Source organism: Electrona antarctica (assembly GCF_951216825.1).
Source record: "Electrona antarctica genome assembly, chromosome: 16".
Lineage (NCBI taxonomy): Eukaryota > Metazoa > Chordata > Actinopteri > Myctophiformes > Myctophidae > Electrona > Electrona antarctica.
The window spans coordinates 10,031,816-10,054,549 of NC_136797.1; the positions used below are offsets into that span (position 1 = coordinate 10,031,816).

The following is a 22,734-nucleotide window of genomic DNA, read 5'->3' on the forward strand; positions in this document are numbered from 1 at the left end:
TCTAATATGGGCCCATGTTTGTAGCTACCGGTACCTAAAAGAAGCAGCATAAATCAACTGCATGTATGTTGGCTACCAGGCCATATTCTGATTTCTGAAATACAGGGCGGGGAAGGTGAGACAGGGAGCCATGGCTTATCTTCACTGATTTCCTCAGTTACAAGGAGAAAACAGGTATAACTATGAAAACAGCACATTCTACTGTACTACTGGTGTATACTAAACCACGGTCTCACACTGCCACCTAGTGTCAAAATCGTTATTCCAAATGAACTGTTTCGAATTAAGTTATAAACAGGAAAAGTCTCTCAAATGTGATCACACTTCAGCGGGCAAAATCTTAGTAAAAGAGGCGCATTGTGAAGTTTTAAAAAAAAAGAAAAGAAAAGTGCTAGTTGATTGGAAACAGCTAAAGCTGTAGTGTGTAGTACACGGACCCAGTCCAGTTTAGCATGTCTACCTTTTTTATAACAATTGTACCCGTTGCTCATTGAACTCACTTTGTCCTGACCGCAAATAGCCTTTGACGGCATTTAGACATTCTAGTTTCAGTGGGAGTAGGTGGTGACGCGAGGGAAATGTGTCTAACTCTTCTCTCGTTTCTACGGAAATGAAAGCTATGTCAGATTGTATCAAGAAGTATTTTCATCCACTGAAGGCCAACAGCAAAGACAGTTCCTGCCTGGCGGTTTGAGTTTTGCGACGCAGGACAGGTTATTATTTAATAATAATACATCATTGTGAAATGAAGCCTCGCAACATGCAGCCAGCTTTTAGTTCCCTGATGGTGGTGTTGGTCTTACTGACCAACATGACCGCGGCGTTCGAGCCGATCAGCGCCACTGCCATCACGGTCGGCCTGACGGCCGGTGGCGCCTTGGTCAGTTCCAAAATATTCTGTTATATGAAGGAATGCTGCACACCGGCGTGGATCTCTTTCAACAGATCAGGTAACGGTCGTTCATCATAACACCACCACTAGCTCCTTTCGGAACCCTACGTTAAAGTACCCGGGGGTCCGGAGACGGGCTACACCACCACCACCACCACACCAGCGTTTGGTTTGTTGAACACGTATTTAACGGTTCCGGGGCCGAGATAACGACCCGCGGTGTTCTCGCATTAATATATATGGTTATATCGTGTCTAAGTTAACACGTACGGTTGTTGTGTTGCACTTCACTAACATCATCACCACCAGTCAGCCAAGCCAACACCCATGATAGATGCTAACGGTGCTAACCATAGACATATGGTGCTAACAACAATAACAGCAGCATAACGTTGACATCGCATCCGGGGTACGTCATTGCCAGTGCGTGACTGCCCTCTGTTGGACTGGCTGCATTTCCAAGTTGGCAGTAGTGTAACCCTTTGAATTGAATTGTAACCAGACTCCAGAGCCATGCAATAAACTAAAGGCTTGTGAGTGTAACTAACTTCAATAAAACATTAAGGCAGAATTAAGCATTAGGGCTATGACCAGAGCTATCACATGATATACTATACAAAATATAATACATTTGAAATCTTGTTTAAAATGACCAAACCTGCCTTCTTTCTTTTTTTTATCAATGAGGCCATAGCCACCACAGTCATTGGCCGATTCTGTAATGTATAGGCTACATTTTATTTATATGTGTATAATTAAGGTCATATTTGATTTGTTTTTATGTAGACATTTCTGTTAGGGGATAAGCCCCTTGAGATGCATCAGATGCCAGATCGGGTTTCGTTCAGATATGTTTAAGCTCAAAGGCCGCAAGTGCTGCATTTTACAACCATTTCCTCTGCCATTGTTCGTCGCAGGGGATCGCTCGAGACACCTCAGTGACACACTCACACCGGACAACCCCAACTTCTGAGTAGGGTCGGTCAGTGACACGCTCACACCGGACAACCCCAACTTCTGAGTAGGGTCGGTCAGTGACACGCTCACACCGGACAACCCCAACTTCTGAGTAGGGTCGGTCAGTGACACGCTCACACTGGACAACCCCAACTTCTGAGTAGGGTCGGTCAGTGACACGCTCACACCGGGCAACCCAAACTTCTGAGTAGGGTCGGTCAGTGACACGCTCACACTGGACAACCCCAACTTCTGAGTAGGGTCGGTCAGTGACACGCTCACACCGGACAACCCCAACTTCTGAGTAGGGTCGGTCAGTGCGGGCACTCAGCACACCCAGGGATAGGGTGACCAGATCCAAAGTGTCAGAGGGACAGAAGTATCGCTTGTGTGGGACAAGTGGGAGGGGACGGGGTTATAGCAACTTATTACTTAAGTTGCTGGTAAATGCCTTGATGTCATATTCGACCATGGGCTATAACTTTGTTATCAAACGCCTCACATTTTGTCCAAGGCGCTTTACAGAGATTGTGCATTACATTCACCCATTCACGCACACATTCATACACCGATGGCGGCGGAAACCATGCAAGGCACCAACCAGCACATCAGGAGCAATTAGGGGTTCAGTGTCTTGCTCAAGGACACTTCGACACCAACTCTGGGGGAGCAAGGGTTCGACCTTCAACCTTGCGGTTGCCATGTGTCCTGTGGCGCCTCACCGCCACAGGACACATCTTCAATGGCCCTATAGGCCTATAGATGAATCTATACGCCCTGGGCGCAGCCATTACTGAGGTGTACCATATTCTCCATGGAGCAGTGCACTAGGCCAGGTGTAGCTAATCGGCTTAATGGTAACACCTTAGTAATGGATGCACCCCTCTGTGGATTCAGACTAATTACGACACAAAACTGATACATATTTTGTAATCTTTTTGATATTATACTTTTTGCATTCATCATTAGGTTTGGAGGCTGACCTGGAGCGCAAGCTGTTTGGTCAGCATATAGCATCGCGCGTCATCGTGAAAGCTGTGTCTGGATTCATGAATGATGAGAAGCGCAAGAAGCCTCTGGTCCTCTCTCTCCATGGTTTAACTGGGACAGGGAAGACCTATGTCAGCCAACTCATAGCGGAGAACATCTACAGAGAGGGCATGAACAGCAAGTTCGTCAATTATTTCAACGCTGAACATCACTTCCCACATGCAAATCAAATTGACAGCTACAAGGTATTGTAACATCTAGCGCTAGAATCAAATAATCAGTTGTCCATCTGACTACACAGATACTGTATTTGTCCGTTGTTTATCCCCAGTCTGAGTTACGGCAGAGGATCAAAGGCAGTGTCACCAACTGTCCGACCTCCATGTTCATCTTTGATGAGATGGACAAGATGCATCCCGGCCTGATTGACAGCATTACGTCCTTCTTAGACTACTATGATAAGCTGGATGGAGTCTCCTATCGGAAAGCTATATTTATCTTCCTCAGGTGAAGACAAAACTCATTAGTGTCTTAGATAACAATCATTTCTTATATGGGGAAGCAATGGGTTGAATGAACACAAACTTGCTTACGGTAATGAAAGTATTCCATTAATTTATGGCAGGTGCGTCCAATGCAAAGTGGTCGCCTCGGAGAACAACGGGACCGGGAAGTGTTGATCAAATAGAATCAATATTCGGTTACTACATTGTCTATTTCTCACTTGAAATGTTTTCAAAAACATTCTTGAGAGCAAAGCTTAGCTGTAAATTACAATGTGCGTTTGTTCACATGGCTGCCATGTTGGATACAGCACAGATGAGCCAGGTGCTCTGAGCCTTTGATTAGACAGTGTTCCGTTACAATTTTTACAATTTACAATTTACAATTTAGGCATTTAGCAGACGCTCTTAATCCAGAGCGACTTACAATAGGCAAGAACAAAAAGCATGGGAATACATCACATATGTAACAAAATGCATTTATCGCGAAACATGCGTAAGCTAAGACCGTGACTAGAACATATCTATATAATGACACTATACATATAAACTATAACTAGAACATATCTATATAATGACACTATACATATAAACTACACATATGTGCTATACTATGCTGTACATATATACTATGAAGTGCTATGACTACATACAATGCACTTATTGTGCTGTCTACATGACATGCTATAAGTCTGTTTCAAATGCTATATAAGTCTAAGAAGTGCTGTCTAAGGGGGTAGGGTAAGTGCTATGGGCCATGATGGAGTCTGAAAAGGTGGGTTTTCAGACTACGGCGGAAGATCGGGAGTGATGCTGCAGTTCTGATTGCAACGGGAAGTGCATTCCACAGTTTTGGGGCCAGAAGGGAGAAGAGTTTGGGACGTGTGGAGCGTTGTCCCGGCGTTTTTAGTGAGGGTACTTCCAGCTTCCCTGCGTTGGCTGATCTGAGTGCGCGGGAGGGTTTGTAGGGTTCAATCATGCTGGCAAGATATGGGGGAGCCATACCTTTGGTTGCTTTAAATGCCAACATCAGAGTTTTGTATTCTGTGCGGGCAGCGACCGGGAGCCAGTGCAGGGAGCGGAGCAGGGGGGAGACATGTGAGAATTTTGGCTGGTTGAAGACCAAGCGAGCTGCGGCATTTTGGATCAGTTGGAGAGGCTTCAGTGCACATGCCGGTAGGCCAGTAAGGAGAGAGTTACAATAGTCAAGTTTTGACAGGACTGTTGTCTGGATTAGGAGCTGGGATGATTCCTGGGTGAGGAACGGTCTAATTCGTCGTATGTTATAGAGTGTGAACCTACAGGATCGAGTGACAGCTGTGATGTGAGTTTTGAACGAGAGCTGACTGTCCAGGACAACACCAAGGTTCCTGGCTGTTGGGACAGACGTTACCAGGGCGTTGTCTACGGAAATAGTTAGCTCCCGCATCGGGCAGGACTTAGCTGGGAAGAAGAGAAGCTCAGTCTTGTCTGGGTTCAGCTTGAGGTGGTTGGAGGACATCCACTGTGAGATGTCAGCCAGGCAAGCAGTGATGCGCTCTTCCACCTGGGTGGCAGAGGGGGGGAAGGATAGAAACAGTTGTGTGTCATCGGCATAACAGTGATAGGATATATTGTGGGCAGAGATGATAGTGCCAAGGGATTTAGTGTACAGTGAGAAAAGGAGGGGACCAAGTACAGATCCCTGTGGGACCCCAGTTTGGAGGGTTCGGGGGGATGATAACAGACCTTTCCAGGAGACCTGGTAGGTCCGGTCGGTGAGGTAAGAGGAGAACCACTTTAGTGCCGTCCCGCCGATGCCTAGATCCGCTAGGGTGTCTAGGAGCAGCTGGTGGTTCACTGTGTCAAATGCTGCTGATAGGTCTAGGAGAATCAGGACTGCAGAGTGGGAAGCAGCCTGGGCAGCATGTAGTGCTTCTGTGACTGCCAGCAGGGCAGTTTCTGTGGAGTGGGCTTTTTTGAATCCGGACTGGTTGGGATCTAGCAGGTTGTTATGTGAGAGATGGAGAGAGAGCTGGTTGGAGACAACACGTTCAATGCTTTTTGATAGAAATGAAAGGAGTGATACCGGTCTGTAGTTCTTGACATCTGAGGGGTCAAGGGTTGGTTTCTTGAGGAGTGGTGTTACTCTGGCTGACTTGAGGGCAGATGGGACGCAGCCTGAGGTTACTGAGGTGTTGATGATGGAGGTGATGAAGGGGAGCAGATCAGGTGCGATGGTCTGGAAGATTGGAGACGGGACAGGGTCGAGAGGACAGGTGGTAGGTCTAGTGGAAGTCACTAGTTGTAGGACCTCGTCTGGGGAAAGAGGAGAGAAGGAGGACATGCGTGGTGTGTTGGGGTTAGTGTTGGTTGAGTCAGATGCCACTTTATGGGGGAGGGGGGGGAAGGAGCTGCTGATATCGTCAACCTTCTTCTCGAAGTAGTTGACAAAAACATCAGCAGTGAGGGATGAAGGTTGGGTGGGGGGAGGGGGCTTAAGGAGGGAGGAGAAAGTGGAGAAGAGCTTCCTTGGGTTAGAAGTACAGGATTGGATTTTGGTGTGGTAGAAAGAGGTTTTAGCAGTGGTTAGTGAGAGGGAGAAGGCAGAGAGGAGTGAGTGAAAGTGGGATAGGTCATCAGGTAGCTTTGTCTTGCGCCATTTCCTTTCGGCTGCCCTTAGAGGTGTTCGTTCAGATCTGAGAGTTTCAGATAACCAGGGAGCCGGTGGACATGAGCGAGCTGGCCTGGATGAGAGCGGGCAGTGTTGGTCGAATGCAGATGAGATAGCGGAGAAGAAGGATGAGGTTGCAGAGTCAGGTGAGAGAGAGAGGAAGGACTCCAGGGAGGGTAGAGAGGAGAGAGGAGTTATTGAGTTCAGTGCTTGACCTATCAGTGCTTGACCTATCGGACAATCAAGCATTCAACCAAAGATATTTATCTCCCCTGCTCTTAAATGGTTATGGTAGATCCTGAACGCCAAAATCAAATATAATCTTCACACTTGTATTTATATAAATGAAATGTTCTCAAACTATAAATGTTCTCAATCTATTTGTGAGTTATCTTATGCCACCTAAGTAAACTGAGTCAATCTGCTAATGTCAGCACCCAGTGGCTCTCGGGCTCTGTCTAATATATGTTTGGATATTATGTTTGTAATAGTAATGCTGGAGGAAACACCATCGTAGAGAAAACTCTGGATTTCTGGACAGCAGGACGAGACAGAGAGGAAATTCAACTGAAAGACCTGGAAATGACTCTTTCTCAGGCTGTGTTCAACAACAAGCAAAGTGAGCACACTACACATTCATACTTAGCTTACTGTCTTAAATGCCTATGTATTGATTTGATTAAACACATGAAATCTAGCGTCCCTATTCTTGGCATATTTGGAGAAAATGGCAGATCTATTTTCAATTTGCATCTTTGGTATCGATGGAAAAAAAGGAGAGGAGTAGAGGAGCAAGTATAGACCCCTGGGGGACACTGGTCCACACATTATATAGGTGTTAAATAAAAAACAAATGCTGACATTCTTTCCCCCCCCCACAAACTCATGGTTTAGGTGGGTATACCAGCTTGATACACAAGAACCTGGTGGACTTCTTCATACCGTTTCTCCCTCTGGAATACAAACATGTTGTACTGTGTGCTAAGGCTGAGATGGCTGCCAAGGGCCTGACGCCAAATCAAGACGTGGCTGAAAAGGTGGCCAAAGAAGAGCTCATCTACTTCCCTGCGTCACAGGAAATCTTCTCTGTCAAAGGTTGCAAGACAATACAGAGCAAGCTAGACTATTATCTGTAGAGTTCACCGTATTATCCCCGCCAAGGCCGAAAAGCATAAGGCGAGGGATTTGGGACACACTGACTTATTTGTGTATCGCAAAGGTCAAATTAGCCTTTGTGATTTTGAAGGATAAGGGATTACCTCAAGAACAGTGTCTGACAAATTGAAACACTTTTAAACCCATTTATCAGCCAATTTCTTTTTAGTAGTTTACTGCACTTGACTTTGTATAGGGGTGATTAAGATGCATCTGTTAAATTACTTATCCGAATGGCTACGATTAGCCTAGTGGCCAGAGGTTTTAGATTTTTTTGGCATAAATCAGTGCTATTGAACACCCTTTACGTCTGTGTGTTGTTTCGAAAATATTGAACCAATGGAAAGTAGTAAAAAGTGCTTTGGACAAAACCTCTTAACTCCATTGGACCCTCAAAATGTATGCTAAAGCACCACTAACTCCACCAACTCTCATGGAAGTAATTGACAATATATAAAGTTACAACACCAACTTTGATGAGGCTGTAGCGCTGTATTGCTTTGTTTTAAAAATATAAGGTTTTCTTTATTTCCTGAAAAATGTATATTTTTCATTTCCTGAAAGTTCCTGAGTTATGAGGTTTCCTCCCGACAGCAGAGATATATTTTTTGATGATGAAGTAACATTTTTGTCTCCACCAGCCGAAGGCATGGGGAGAGTATGTTTTGCACTCCGTCCGTGTGTGTGTCCGTCCGTCCATGTGTGTCAGTCCGTCTGCGTACAGCTAATCTCCGGCACCGTTGGCCCGGTCGATGCCTATTATAGCGCCACCCGAGGCAGATTATTGCAACACATTTCTTTATATTATACACATTTTATCCATACATCACGCAATTGGTATACACACTATCTCTATAGTCATGTGATCAACACGGACCTGTCCGCTTCCCCATATTCTACCCCCATTGGCTAAGATTGCCTTCCAAAATTTGCAGGATTGGTCGTTTTGAACAAAATGCCTCAAATGATGAACACAACATGCAATTTCCGTCAAATTATGCACACACATTCCCACTAGGCAGAGGAAGAAATGGCACTTCAGAAACAATCCAATCAACCTCATGGTGGCACTATAACAGGCCAATTCATGTTCTTACCTAAAACTGCACCCATCTGTGTACAACTTTGTATGCACACTACTAAACATTATGAATACACTGTATCGTGTTACATATTTATTTTTATTGCCCTGTTATACCAAACGACAGATTATTAAAAAAAATAAACATGTTTATATTACTCCTGCACATTTTGTCCAAACATCACAAACGCTATTATCCTGGTGGAGACCTGTGCCCCGAGACGGGCACTTTTTCTAGTTATACATGCCTTTAGATCTGCTATACATTTTCAGTGTGTGACACTGTATAAGTGAAGCTTTAATTGGGTGTATTTACATAGAATTTGTGGTCCTCTGGATTTACCCATAACAATTATTAGAACCAGTGAGCACTTCTTAGTGCAGCACTAAGGGAGCAGTTAGGAGTTGCTCAGGGGACACTTTAGCCCAATTCCAATATATCAAGAACGGCAAACTGGAATGAAATGAATGGGTCTGAAAGCCTGTTTTATACTAGCTGCATGCCGCAAAGTCAATCAGGCAACTAAGTGTAAATCAGGCAATAAATGCTAACCTCAACCATGCAGCACTGTGTGTCAATGCAAGGTGGCTGTTGCTGTGTCTTGATGATTTTTAAATAAATTAAAACACAAAAACTGCATCCTTTGTGTGTGTGTGTGTGTGTGGGGGGGGGGGGGGGGTGCGCTGATCAGAGCACTGTCACGCAAAGCTTGCCTAATCAAATCCGGATTTTTGTGGAATTTTTATTTTTGTTACGTTTTGTGACGTCCAGCCACACGCCCATTTTAATATATACGGTACGGTAAGATGTCTTTTGGTAGTGAAGCAAAGATACTTAAGGATTCAGTGTTGGTTTATTGAAAGAGTGAAAGGCTGATGGCCTATTTGCAAAGGGTTGCACACACCAAGAATTAATTGTAACTGTTTTATTAACATTCATCAGTGACACTGTGACCCTTTACCTATATTATAATGTTGTTTTAAGTGGGTAAAGCACCATAAGTCAGAGCGTGTTGGTTACAAGATAAGTTACCTGATGGCCTAGCTATTTGCCCCATCTGTGACACCCACCCCCATCCGCTGTAGCTCCAATCACAGGTAAAAAGTAACTATGTGCTTATTGATTATATTGATCAGTCTGCAACTTCGATGTGTTCTTGGAGACAAATTATAGTGAATCCCACCATGTTCCTCCAAATGTGACACTTAAAGGGATAGTTCAGATTTTTTGAACTTAAGTTGTATGAAATACTTGCCATTAATATAGTGGTTGCAACTGTATTAATTGATTGCCCGAGTCCCATGGTGGGAGTTCTGTTCTGGTTTTGGTCAATATTAAGTAGTTCCGGTCATTTTGTGGGGGGCACTGGGGCCACGCAGTAAAAGTAAATGAATCCACAAAACGAACGTAATTTGTATTGTTGACCTATTTCTAAAATATTTGCCCGACTTTCGTTCAACTTTGACCCCTCTATCACATGGAACTATTTTTTGGGCGTAGTGATATGGACACAAAAAACATAGTTCTGTGTGATAGAGGGGTAAAAAAAGAACGGAAGTTGCACTAATATTTTAGAAATAGTTCAACAATACAAATTATGTTAGTTTTGTGGATTCATTTACTTTTACTGCGTGGCCCCCAGTGCCCCCTACAAAATGACCGGAACTACTTGATATTTCACCAAAACTAGAGCAGAACTCCCACCACGGGACTCGGGCAATCAATTAATACAGTTGCAACCACTATATTAATGGCAAGTATTTCATACAACTTAAGTTCAAAAAATCTGAACTATCCCTTTAAGTAGATCTGGAGATGGGCAGAGTCATTTTCACAAAACATAAACCTGGTATCGTAACAGACCAGTGACCACCCTGCCTGTGTAGTCTCTCATAAATCTCTAATAGGGCCCATGTTTGTAGCTACCTGTACCTGAAAGAAGAGAAGCATAAATAAACTGCATGTTACATGTGTTACAGGCAGGCTATATTCTGATTTCTGAAATACAGGAGGGGAAAGGTGAGACAGGGAGCCATGGCTTATCTTCACTGATTTCCTCAGTTTACAAGGAGAAAACAGGTATAACTATGAAAACAGCACATTCTACTGTACTACTGGTGTATAGTAAACCACGGTCTCACACTGCCACCTAGTGTCAACATCGCTATTCCAAATGAACCGTTTTGAAGTTATAAACAGGAAAAGTCTCTCAAATGTGATCACACTTCAGCGGGCAAAATCTTAGTAAAAGAGGCGCATTATGAGGTTTAAAATAAAATAAAAAAGTGCTAGATAAATGGAAACAGACAAACAGTTAAAGCTGTAGTGTATGCCTCCCGTAGTGGACCCAGTCCAGTTTATCATACTAGCCCCAGTATGTTCCCTCAGCACTACGCTCATCATTCTGTATGAGCGTAGGGAGAGGGCACATATGGGGCTACATGTCTACCTTTTTTATAACAATATTTTATCCGTTGCCGCAAATAGCCTAAGCCTTGGCCATTCTCTAACAATTTGGCATTTAGATTGATTGATTGATTGAAATATTTATTAACAGTTTGCAGAATTACAGTACATTTCAAGCACAAACTCAATACAAAGGCTGTTAACTGTGAGTGGACGACCCAATTAAGCATTACACTTGTTTACAAGAGGGTCCACCATGTTCAATTCATCAAAACATTTAGAGATGTACAAATAGACACTTCTATATAGACAAAGAACAGAACAGGAATTCATCATAATGGAGGTAAAAAGGGAAAAGAAATATATACAGTGAGGGAAAAAGGGGGGGGGATTTAGATTTTTACGGGGGCCAGTTTCGAATTGCAGCCATCCGTAGGTGCCCTTTGAGAGCGGTTTTGAAGGAGTCAAGGGATTTGCATGTCTTAATGACTGTTGGTAGGGCATTCCACATTTTGGTGGCATAGGAGCGAAAAGAATTTAGTCCCTTGTTTGTGCCGAATCTGGGTTGTACATGGTTCGTTGCACTCCCTCTGGTGTTGTGGGTGTGGACTTCGTTAACATTAAGGAAGTATCTAGACAGGTACATGGGTATCTTAGTGGTGTATCGAATCTTGTGGACCAGACCCATTGCAAGATGCTGTACTCTGTCGTCGACCCTAAGCCATTCCAGCCTGTCAAAGTGGGCAGGAGTGAGGTGGGTTCGGGGGGGTGAGGCCAAGTAGGAGCCTGACCAGTTTGTTTTGGGAAGTCTGAAGCCTAGTTTTAAGGGCCTTTGAGGTGCTGTGGTACCAGGAGGTGCATGCATAGTCAAAGAAACCTTGTACGAGGGCTCCTGTTAAGGTCTTCAAGGTGTTTTTGTTGACCAGTGAGGAGATCCTGTAAAGGAATCTTGTTCTTTGGTTGACTTTTTTGATTACGTTGGTGGCCATTTTATCACCGGAAAGATTAGCCTCCAGGATGGAACCTAGGTAGGTCATTTCATCTTTACGTGTGATAACATTGTCACCCACTCTAACCAAGAAGCCATTTGCCTTGCTGAGATTACTATTAGAGCCAAAGAGAATGGATTCAGTTTTTCCCAGGTGTAAAGATAGCTTGTTATCAGCGAGCCAGGTGCAGATTCTACCGAGTTCAGAGCTGAGGGCCTTTTCAACCTGCAGTTTGTTCCTGTCCGAGACCAGCAGTGCCGAGTCATCTGCGAACAGAAACAAGTTGCAGTCACAAGCTGAAGTCATGTCGTTAACATATATTAGGAACAGTAAAGGCCCTAGTATGCTTCCTTGTGGAACGCCACAGCTCACTGGGAGGGGGGGACAGTGTTCCATTCACCTCCACCATCTGTTCTCTCCCCTCCAGGTAGGATTGCATCCACTGATGTGCTATCGAAACCAATTGCTTTAAGCTTGTTAACCAGTATGGAGTGGTTCACGGTGTCAAAAGCCTTTTGGAGGTCCAGCATGACCATGCCGCAGTATTTGCCAGCATCCACCTCATGTGGTCGCTCAAATAGAGAAGGCATGTGTCAGTGGAGTGGGATGTTCTGAAGCCAGATTGGAACTCGTACATTCATTTATTTGTGGCAAGATACTTTTCAACCTTTGGCCAGTTTGAAATCTTGGGGGACCTGTCCCTGTTTGATGGAGAGGTTTACTATGTGGGTGATAATTGGAGCTATAGAGATGGCTGAGTCTCTGAGAAATATGGAGGGAATATTGTCATGGCCAGTGGCCTTGTGGGGTTGGAGGGCACTCATTTTCTTAATTACCTCATCAGTTGTTACCATAACTAGTTTAAAATCATCTTTACAAACACCTAGGTTTCTGTAGAAGGTTTTAATGTGCTCTACACCAAAGAGCCCAGAGTGGGAGGGCAGTTTGTTAACCAGAGTTGTTGTTGCTATGTTTGTAAAGAAGATGTTCAAGTAGTTGGCCACATCAAGCTTGTCAGTGATGAGAGTGTCGTTCGATTTGATGTTTGTTTGAAAACCTGGTTTTTAGTTTCTGACCGCAGCCTAGTTGATTGTTTAGTAGCTTCCAGAGCTCATGAGGATTGTTTTTGTTTTCCTCTGCTTTATCATTGATAAAGTTACTTTTAGCTGATTTAGTCATGGTAGTTACAATGTTTCTTAGCTTGTTTCGTTGGGTTTTTAGGATGCCCAGTTGGGTTTGGAGATCACTGTCGAGGCGCTTGGCTAACTTGGACTTGCATTTAAGAAGTTCAGAGCATTTTTTGTCTCTGGCTTTCATTGCAGTCAGTATGTCCGAATTCATCCATGGCTCCTATCATAGAACCCATGTTGGTCAGGCGGTCTGTAAATGAACCGTTTTGAAGTTATAAACAGGATTAAAAGATAAGAAAAAAGTGCTAGATACATGGAAACAGACAGTTAAAGCTGTAGTGTAGTACTCATGGACCCAGTCCAATGTATCATGTCTACTAGCCCCAGTATGTTCCCTCAGCACTACGCTCATCATTCTGTATGAGCGTAGGGAGAGGGCACATATGGGGCTATAGTCTACCTTTTTTTATAACAATATTTTACCCATTGCCGCAAATTGCCTAAGGCAAGCCTTGGCCATTCTCTAACAATTGGGCATTTAGACGTTCTAGTTTCAGTGAAAGTAGGGAGGGTCTTTTGCTTTCGTTTCTACAGAAATGAAAGCCTTGTATCCTTGTAATTAAATTGTAGTCGCCAATCAGGATTTTCTAGACGTTCTAGTTTCAGTGGAAGTATAGGTGGTGAGGGTGACGCGAGGGAAATGTTTCCTTTCGTTTCTACGGAAACGAAAGCTTCAAAGCTATAAGTCAGATTGTACCAAGAAGTCTTTTCATCCAATGATTCAGGCAAACAGCAAAGAGAGTTGCTGCCTGGTGGTGGATCGCAGATCAAAAGATAATAATTGAAACGGTTTGAGTTTTGCGACGCACGAGCACGACTGGTTATTTAATATTTAATAAGTTATTTGCACTTGCATTACATCATTTGTGAAATGAAGCCTCGCAACATGCAGCCAGCTTTTAGTTCACTGATGGTGGTGTTGGTCTTACTGACCAACATGACCGCGGCGTTCGAGCCGTTCAGCACCACTGCCTTCATGGTCGGCGTGATGGCCGGTGGCGCCTGGGTCGGTACCAAAACATTCTGTTATATGAAGGAATGCTGCACACCGGAGTGGATCTCTTTCAACAGATCAGGTTTGATTGATTGATTGATTGAAATATTTATTAACAGTTAACATTAACATTACAGTACATTTCAAGCACAAACTCAATACAAAGGCTGTTAACTGTGAGTGGACGACCCAATTAAGCATTACACTTGTTTACAAGAGGGTCCACCATGTTCAATTCATCAAAACATTTAGAGATGTACAAATAGACACTTCTATATAGACAAAGAACAGAACAGGAATTCATCATAATGGAGGTAAAAAGGGAAAAGAAACATATACAGTGATGGAAAAGGGGGGGATTCAGATTTTACGGGGGCCAGTTTCGAATTGCAGCCGTCCGTAGGTGCCCTTTGAGAGCGGTTTTGAAGGAGTCAAGGGATTCACATTTCTTAATGACTGTTGGTAGGGCGTTCCACATTTTGGTGGCATAGGAGCGAAAATAATGTAGTCCCTTGTTTGTGCCGAATCTGGGTTGTACATGGTTCGTTGCACTCCCTCTGGTGTTGTGGGTGTGGACTTCGTTAACATTAAGGAAGTAGCTAGACAGGTACATGGGTATCTTGGTGGTGTATCGGATCTTGTGGACCAGACCCATTGCAAGATGCTGTACTCTGTCGTCGACCCTAAGCCATTCCAGCCTGTCAAAGTGGGCAGGGGTGAGGTGGGGTCGTTCATCATAACACCACAAACACCACCACCACCACCACACCAGCGTTTGGCTTGTTGAACACGTATTTAACGGTTCCGGGGCCGAGATAACGGGCCGCGGTGTTCTCGCATTAATATATATGGTTATATCGTGTCTAGTCAACACGTACGGTTGTTGTGTTGCACTTCACTAACATCATCACCACCAGTCAGCCAAGCCAACACCCATGATAGATGCTAACGGTGCTAACCATAGACATATGGTGCTAACAACAATAACAGCAGCATAACGTTGACATCGCATCCGGGGTACGTCATTGCCAGTGCGTGACTGCCCTCTGTTGGACTGGCTGCATTTCCAAGTTGGCAGTAGTGTAACCTTACCAGACTCCAGAGCCATGTAATAAACTAAAGGCTTGTGAGTGTAACTAACTTGAGTGTAAAACATTAAGGCAGAATTAAGCATTAGGGCTATGACCAGAGCTATCACATGATATACTATACAAAATATAATACATTCTAAATCTTGTTTAAAATGACCAAACCTGCCTTTTTTTGCACCACTGCACACGTCATTGGTCGATTCTGTAATGTATAGGCTACATTTTATTTATATGTGTATAATTAAGGTCATATTTTATTTGTTTTTATGTAGACATTTCTGTTAGGGGATAAGCCCCTTGAGATGCATCAGATGCCAGATCGGGTTTCGTTCAGATATGTTTAAGCTCAAAGGCCGCAAGTGCTGCATTTTACAACCATTTCCTCTGCCATTGTTCGTCGCAGGGGATCGCTCGAGACACCTCAGTGACACGCTCACACCGGACAACCCCAACTTCTGAGTAGGGTCGGTCAGTGACACGCTCACACTGGACAACCCCAACTTCTGAGTAGGGTCGGTCAGTGACACGCTCACACCGGACAACCCCAACTTCTGAGTAGGGCCGGTCAGTGACACGCTCACACCGGACAACCCAAACTTCTGAGTAGGGTCGGTCAGTGACACGCTCACACTGGACAACCCCAACTTCTGAGTAGGGTCAGTCAGTGACACGCTCACACCGGACAACCCCAACTTCTGAGTAGGGTCGGTCAGTGACACGCTCACACTGGACAACCCCAACTTCTGAGTAGGTCACTGGACAACCCCAACTTCTGAGTAGGGTCGGTCAGTGACACGCTCACACCGGACAACCCCAACTTCTGAGTAGGGTCGGTCAGTGCGGGCACTCAGCACACCCAGGGATAGGGTGACCAGATCCAAAGTGTCAGAGGGACAGCGATGGCGGCGGAAACCATGCAAGGCACCAACCAGCACATCAGGAGCAATTAGGGGTCCAGTGTCTTGCTCAAGGACACTTCGACACCAACTCTGGGGGAGCCCGGGTTCGAACTGGCAACCTTGCCATCTTCAATGGCCCTATAGCCCTATAGATGAATCCACAGAGGGGTGCCCTGGGCGCAGCCATTACTGAGGTGTACCATATTCTCCATGGAGCAGTGCACTGTAGGCCAGGTGTAGCTAATCGGCTTAATGGTAACACCTTAGTAATGGATGCACCCCTCTGTGGATTCAGACTAATTACGACACAAAACTGATACATATTTTAATAATCTTGTTGATATTATACTTTTTGCATTCATCATTAGATTTGGAGGCTGACCTGGCGCGCAAGCTGTTTGGTCAGCATATAGCATCGCGCGTCATCGGGAAAGCTGTGTCTGGATTCATGAATGATGAGAAGCGCAAGATGCCTCTGGTCCTCTCTCTCCATGGTTTAACTGGGACAGGGAAGACCTATGTCAGCAAACTCATAGCGGAGAACATCTACAGAGAGGGCATGGACAGCAAGTTCGTCAATTATTTCAACGCTGAACATCACTTCCCACATGCAAATCAAATTGACAGCTACAAGGTATTGTAACATCTAGCTCTAGAATCAAATAATCAGTTGTCCATCGGACTACACAGATACTGTATTTGTCCGTTGTTTATCCCCAGTCTGAGTTACAGCAGAGGATCAAAGGCAGTGTCACCAACTGTCCGACCTCCATGTTCATCTTTGATGAGATGGACGAGAAGCATCCCGGCCTGCTTGACAGCATTACGTCCTTCTTAGACTACTATGATAAGCTGGATGGAGTCTCCTATCGGAAAGCTATATTTATCTTCCTCAGGTGAAGACTCATTAGTGTCTTAGATAACAATCATTTCTTATATGAATGAACACAAACTTGCTTACGGTAATGAAAGTATTCCATTAATTTATGCCAGGTGCGTCCAGTGCAACATGGTCGCCTCGGAGAACAACGGGAACCGGGAAGTGTTGATCAAATATAATCAATATTCGGTTACTACATTGTCTATTTCTCACTTGAAATGTTTTCAAAAACATTCTTGAGAGCAAAGCTTAGCTGTAAATTACAATGTGCGTTTGTTCACATGGCTGCCATGTTGGATACAGCACAGATGAGCCAGGTGCTCTGAGCCTTTGATTAGACAGTGTTCCTTTATTGAGTTCAGTGCTTGACCTATCGGACAATCAAGCATTCAACCAAACATATTTATCTCCCCTGCTCTTAAATGGTTATGGTAGATCCTGAACGCCAAAATCAAATAGAATCTTCACACTTGTATTTACATTATATAAATGAAATGTTCTCAAACTATAAATGTTCTCAATCTATTTGTGAGTTATCTGATGCCACCTAAGTAAACTGAGTCAATCTGCTAATGTCAGCACCCAGTGGCTCTCGGGCTCTGTCTAATATATGTTTGGATATTATGTTTGTAATAGTAATGCTGGAGGAAACACCATCGTAGAGAAAACTCTGGATTTCTGGACAGCAGGACGAGACAGAGAGGAAATTCAACTGAAAGACCTGGAAATGACTCTTTCTCAGGCTGTGTTAAACAACAAGCAAAGTGAGTACACTACACATTCATACTTAGCTTACGGTCTTAAATGCCTATGTATTGATTTGATTAACCACATGAAATCTAGCGTCCCTATTCTTGGCATATTTGGAGAAAATGGCAGATCTATTTTCAATTTGCATCTTTGGTATCGATGGGGAAAAAAGGAGAGGAGTAGAGGAGCAAGTATAGACCCCTGGGGGACACTGGTCCACACATTATATAGGGGTTAAATAAAAAACAAATGCTGACATTTTTTTCCCTCCCCACAAACCCATGGTTTAGGTGCGTATAGCAGATTGATACACAAGAACCTGGTGGACTTCTTCATACCGTTTCTCCCTCTGGAATACAAACATGTTGTACTGTGTGCTAAGGCTGAGATGGCTGCCAAGGGCCTGACGCCAAATCAAGACGTGGCTGAAAAGGTGGCCAAAGAAGAGTTCATCTACTTCCCTGCGTCACTGGAAATCTTCTCTGTCAAAGGTTGCAAGACAATACAGAGCAAGCTGTATCTCTATCTCATGGATAGAGATACACAACTTACGGCCACGCAACACCAGGCTTTTCTCGCAACACCAGGCCCGCGCATGCGTTCTTTAAAATACCTAAATTAAACGCACGCCCGGGGGTAAACGCGCGCGTTTTGTGCACGAAAAGCCTGGTGTAGCGTGGCCGTTAACATAGAAGTCTTTAAATACGTGGCCTGAATAGGTTGAACTCTGCAAAACTGCAACGATTTACAATAGGACACTAACATTATGTGATTGTCTACATCAGGGGTTCTCAACCCGTGGGTCGCGACCCCTCGGGGGGGTCGCCAAATTATTTTGGGGGGTCCCCAAAATATTTTCCAAAAAAAAAAAAAAAAGATTTTTTTTAAATTTTTATTTTCACGATTTTTCAAAAATAGCAGACCTACAAGCTCGTAGCGCGCCACTCGGTGGCGCGCTATGAGCTTGTAGATCTGCTATTTTTCAATAGCTAAATTATAACAATGCTTAAAACACCAAAAGGGGTTCCCGCCCAAAATGGTTTAAGGTTATTGTAGCAGTCAATTTATATTGGGGGTCGGGAGGGGGCGGGGGTCCCGAGACATTGCCAAAGCATTTCCGGGGGTCCCCGGCCAAAAACGTTGAGAACCCCTGGTCTACATGATTGTCACATATTTCAGTAGGTCACCAATTTCACCGTTCACACCACCATGCTGGAGTGAGCGAGTGTGAGCGAGCGAGTGGCCGAGATTTTGGAGTATTGGAATTTGGCTTTAGACACATGACCGGGGTCAGGGCGCAAACCAGAGACCTTCCTTTTTCCAGATGGCCAGTCTATGGCTGCGTAAAAGAGGCTGTGCACCACTGGTTTAACGTGCCGTAGCAATTCTCTCTCTAAAAAACATCAATGACTTTTACTGACCCAAAAAAGTGGGGAGGTGACAACTCCAGCTGTGTTCACCACCACCATTCAAATAAATAGGGGGTTCCTTTTACATAATTTGGGGATTTAACAAATCTCCACCTCACCGGAGAGATCTAGGTTTCTGTGAGATCAAGCGACAACCCCTCAATATACGGTAATACCATAAAAAAAGAATAGTAGTGTCATTTTGAATTTGAAAGTGGTTAACAAGCAGACTCTACAAAATTTCTTCTAAACCAGTACTCAAAAGTTTTCACGCCCAAGACCCCAAAACTTATTTATGTAAAAAAAATAAAACTAAATTATTCAACACTTGAATAAACAGTTTTCAAAAAAAAAAAGCAAATCCTAAGAGTTTTTTTGAAAAACGTAATGTTGCTATATATACCTACACCCGTGTGTGTGTGTGTGTGTGTGTGTGTGTGTGTGTGTGTGTGTGTGTGTGTGTGTGTGTGTGTGTGTGTGTGTGTGTGTGTGTGTGTGTGTGCGTGCGCGTGCGTGCGTGTGTTGTGTCCAGCCTCCCTCCTATCATCTGCTTCTCATTTTCTCTGTTCCCACGCTGGAATGTGACCCGCTGCGCTTTTTAAGACACGCCTCTAGTCTATTAAATACATACACTCTTTCTTTTCACTAGGCCAAAGTGTTAAAGATGCACAGAGCTGTGTATTTTTTCATGAATATCTTCATTAGAAGTTAGACACAAAATCAATGTCATTCTAGGGGTGTATTAACGATGCATACAACGATACGATACGCATCACAATACGTGGTTGACGATACATGGACGATATTGGTTAAATTCATTCATGGCTATATATGATACAATTCAATGATTTAAAGTCGATACTGTAACTATTTAGCAAAACCTTTTAATCTATGAAACGTGTGGATAGTGCAGGTTTTTTTTAAGGGAAAAATGTATTATGGATATAAATAAGTATATTTTATACCGAAGTACCACCTCAGAAAATATCTGGCTCTCCATTAAACTCTGTCTAATCACTAATCAGCACAACTGATAATATTTCTAATGTGTTTAATCCGTTCTCAAATCTTCTATTAACGGCGAGGTGTGCCGTCATGCTCATTTCAGCACGGCTGGAGAGCCTATTTCAACCAGCTTGGTCAGAAGAACTACCGTAGTAATATAAATAGGCCATTTTCTGGACTGCCTAAGAAAACAACTGACAGATTACAACTTGTCCAAAATGTAGCAGCCAGAGTTTTAACTAGAACTAAGATGAGAGAACATATTACTCCAGTTTTGGCTTCATTGCACTGGCTTCCGGTTGTTTTTAGGATTGATTTTAAAATTATTTTACTTGTTTATAAAGCTCTCAATGGTCTCGCACCCTCCTACCTACATGACTGCCTGCCTAAATATGTCCCAAACCGCCCCCTAAGGTCTTCCACTGCTGGCCTGCTCGCTTTGCCTAAAAGAAATGGCAACTAAAAAATACGGGGAAGCAGCATTTTGCTTCTACGGGCCGACGGCGTGGAACAAACTCCCACTGTACCTTCGACAGGCAGCCTCTGTAGACATTTTTAAAGCACAGCTCAAGACCTACTTCTACACCCTTGCTTTTAATTGATTTGTTTTTTTAATTCCTTTTGTTATTCATGTCCTCACTGTATTGCATTACTGCTCTTGTTTTTTAATGTTTATGCCTTGCTTTTCTTTTCTTTTTTTTCTCTCTTCATTGCTCTGTAAAGCACTTTGAGCTGCATTTCATGTCATGAAAGGTGCTATACAAATAAAGTTTTATTATTATTATTTCATTCCACTTTTGTCTTTTTCTCCTTTTTTGGGACTCCTCTGTACCACCAGAGGGGGGCGCCAGTACCACCAGTGGTACTAGTACCAGTGGTTGGGAACCTCTGATTTAGCAGACACTCATTATCCAGAGCAAGGTAAGGAAGAGGGACAGAGTGTAGTCACTACTACATTGATTGTAGTGCAACCTCAGTAAAATATGATCACACATCACAGGTAAAGCCAATAACTTGGCATCAGTCTAAACTATATGCTATCAAAAATGATGATTTTCTTTATTTCCCTTTATTTCTTTTTTAATCCATGTTGTGACATCATGTCATGCCCTACCTTGACTGTGGAACTTAATTTGATTCTTTATGCTATTTGTCTCAAAGTGAATGCGAAAAAATACTATTTGTTTCAAAAAAGCTTTATACCCTGTATAACATGTATAACTAGAAAAAGTGCCCCTCGGGGCACAGGTCTCCACCAAGGTTGTGGCCTCCTGGTGGCGCTATAATAGGCCAATGTAAAAAGGGTGCCATTTCTTCATACGCCTTTGATGGCAATTGGATGATTTGAGGCATTTTGTTCCAAAAATGTGTTTTGCAAAAATCAACCTGTTGGTGGCGCTATAACAGGCCAATGTGAAAAGGGTGGGATATATTCCTCAGCCTATAGTAAGAAAATGTGTGAAAGATTTCACGTAAATTGCATGCTGCGTTCATGATTTGAGGCTTTTGTTCAAAACGGGGCAATCTTTGAAAGCCAATTATAGCCAATTAGGATGGAATATGAAATATCGGACAGATTCGACTTGAGCACATGACCATAGAGATACTGTGTAACGATTTATGAGATTTTTGGACAGAATCTGGAGGAGTAATATCAAAAAATGTGTTTTACAAAAGTCGGCCTCCTGGTGGCGCTATAAAAGGCAGATGCGGAAAATGCAGGTCAAAGGTTTGTCCTTGGCCTCTAGGGAGTGTGCGTGCAACGTTTCACGCAGATCGGTGCAGTTTTAGGTAAAAAATGTGAAAAGCTGCCTCATGGTGGCGCTATAACAGGCCGTTCTGGAAAATGTGGGGCAGAGGTTCATCGTTGGCATCCAGGGAGTGTGTGTGCAAAGTTTGGCAGCGACCGGGTTAACGGTGCCGGAGATTAGCTGGTAACGGACGGACGGAAGGAAGGACGGACACACACACACACACACACACACGGACGGAGTGCAAAACATACTCTCTCCCCATGCTTTCGGCCTGGTGGAGACAATGATGCAATGTGACATAGCTCTGTCTACAAAATGCTATATATACACTATTATACTTTCCCCATTTTCAACAGTTTTTAATGTATTTTGACACTTGCTTTGGCAATACACTGACACCGGCGTGTAAACAGCGCCTCAAACTGTGACTCCGCCCACAACCGGGGGAAGTTGTGATTTGCGCTCGTACACTGCAATGCAATTTGCGGCATTTTCAAAACAATATTGAGCAGAGTAGCGATTATCAAACGTATTTGCAATGCCATACGTTGAAAGATCTGTTGCCCGTGGACAAGGCACGCTACCTCCGCAAGTTAGATAGCATCGGCATAGATGTTTGTCCGTATGTGATTAAGGATCGGACCAAGTTGCATTGGCAGCCATAGAAAATTCTTACCCCAGGCTAAAACCGGATGTGACGTTTTTGGGCGTTCCTGTCTAGCGTGGTGTCAGTGTATGTAAACGTATGTTTTCTCATGCCAATAAAGCTTCCCTTGAATTGAATTTAATTGAATTATGGCATGCATGTGGTTGTTGAAACCCATTTAGACCCGAGGCCCGAATGTAAAAATGCCACATAAATCCAATCGTAAAATACCATGAAATTTAGCTTTTTGGGGCTTCTACTGAAAATTACTTTCATTTGCCCTCACGTTAATAAAGAAAATAATAATCAGACAACATTTATTAGATTTAATATTTTATCATTTATTATTATGGTTTATTTTTTTTATTTTTTTCATCTGTTCAGCAGTAGTCTTCACTCCTGGTCTCGTCTCCCGTGCAGGTGGCTCCAGTGAGTCCCTCACGTTAATAAAGAAAATAATAATCAGACAACATTTATCAGATTTAATAT

The 22,734-nt window shown here is 43.5% G+C and overlaps 2 protein-coding genes across 2 annotated transcripts; both read left to right on the forward strand.

Moving 5' to 3' along the window:
- The first annotated feature begins 468 nt into the window (after nt 1-468).
- Nucleotides 469-8,853, forward strand: LOC306939136 (torsin-1A-like). The gene is made up of 5 exons (XM_079523643.1): nt 469-950; nt 2,819-3,084; nt 3,171-3,346; nt 6,487-6,614; nt 6,890-8,853. Exons 1-5 carry the CDS (start codon nt 746-748, stop codon nt 7,129-7,131), a joined length of 1,017 nt encoding a protein of 338 aa, XP_079379769.1. The 5' UTR covers nt 469-745; the 3' UTR covers nt 7,132-8,853.
- A 4,901-nt stretch (nt 8,854-13,754) lies between these two features.
- On the forward strand, nt 13,755-22,678 carry LOC306940324 (torsin-1A-like; the record flags this gene model as incomplete). The annotated part of the gene is made up of 6 exons (XM_079525343.1): nt 13,755-13,893; nt 16,170-16,435; nt 16,522-16,697; nt 17,318-17,445; nt 17,722-17,947; nt 22,666-22,678. The coding sequence occupies 6 exons, from the start codon at nt 13,755-13,757 to the stop codon at nt 22,676-22,678; spliced, it is 948 nt and encodes a 315-aa protein (XP_079381469.1).
- Between the last annotated feature and the right edge of the window lie 56 nt (nt 22,679-22,734).

Coding starts and splice junctions, on each gene's coding strand:
- LOC306939136 (XM_079523643.1), top strand. CDS start 746: ATGAAGCCTCGCAACATGCAGCCAGCTTTTAGTTCCCTGATGGTGGTG. Junction 3,347..6,486: donor GCTATATTTATCTTCCTCAG/GTGAAGACAAAA, acceptor TGTTTGTAATAG/TAATGCTGGAGGAAACACCA. Junction 6,615..6,889: donor TGTGTTCAACAACAAGCAAA/GTGAGCACACTA, acceptor CTCATGGTTTAG/GTGGGTATACCAGCTTGATA.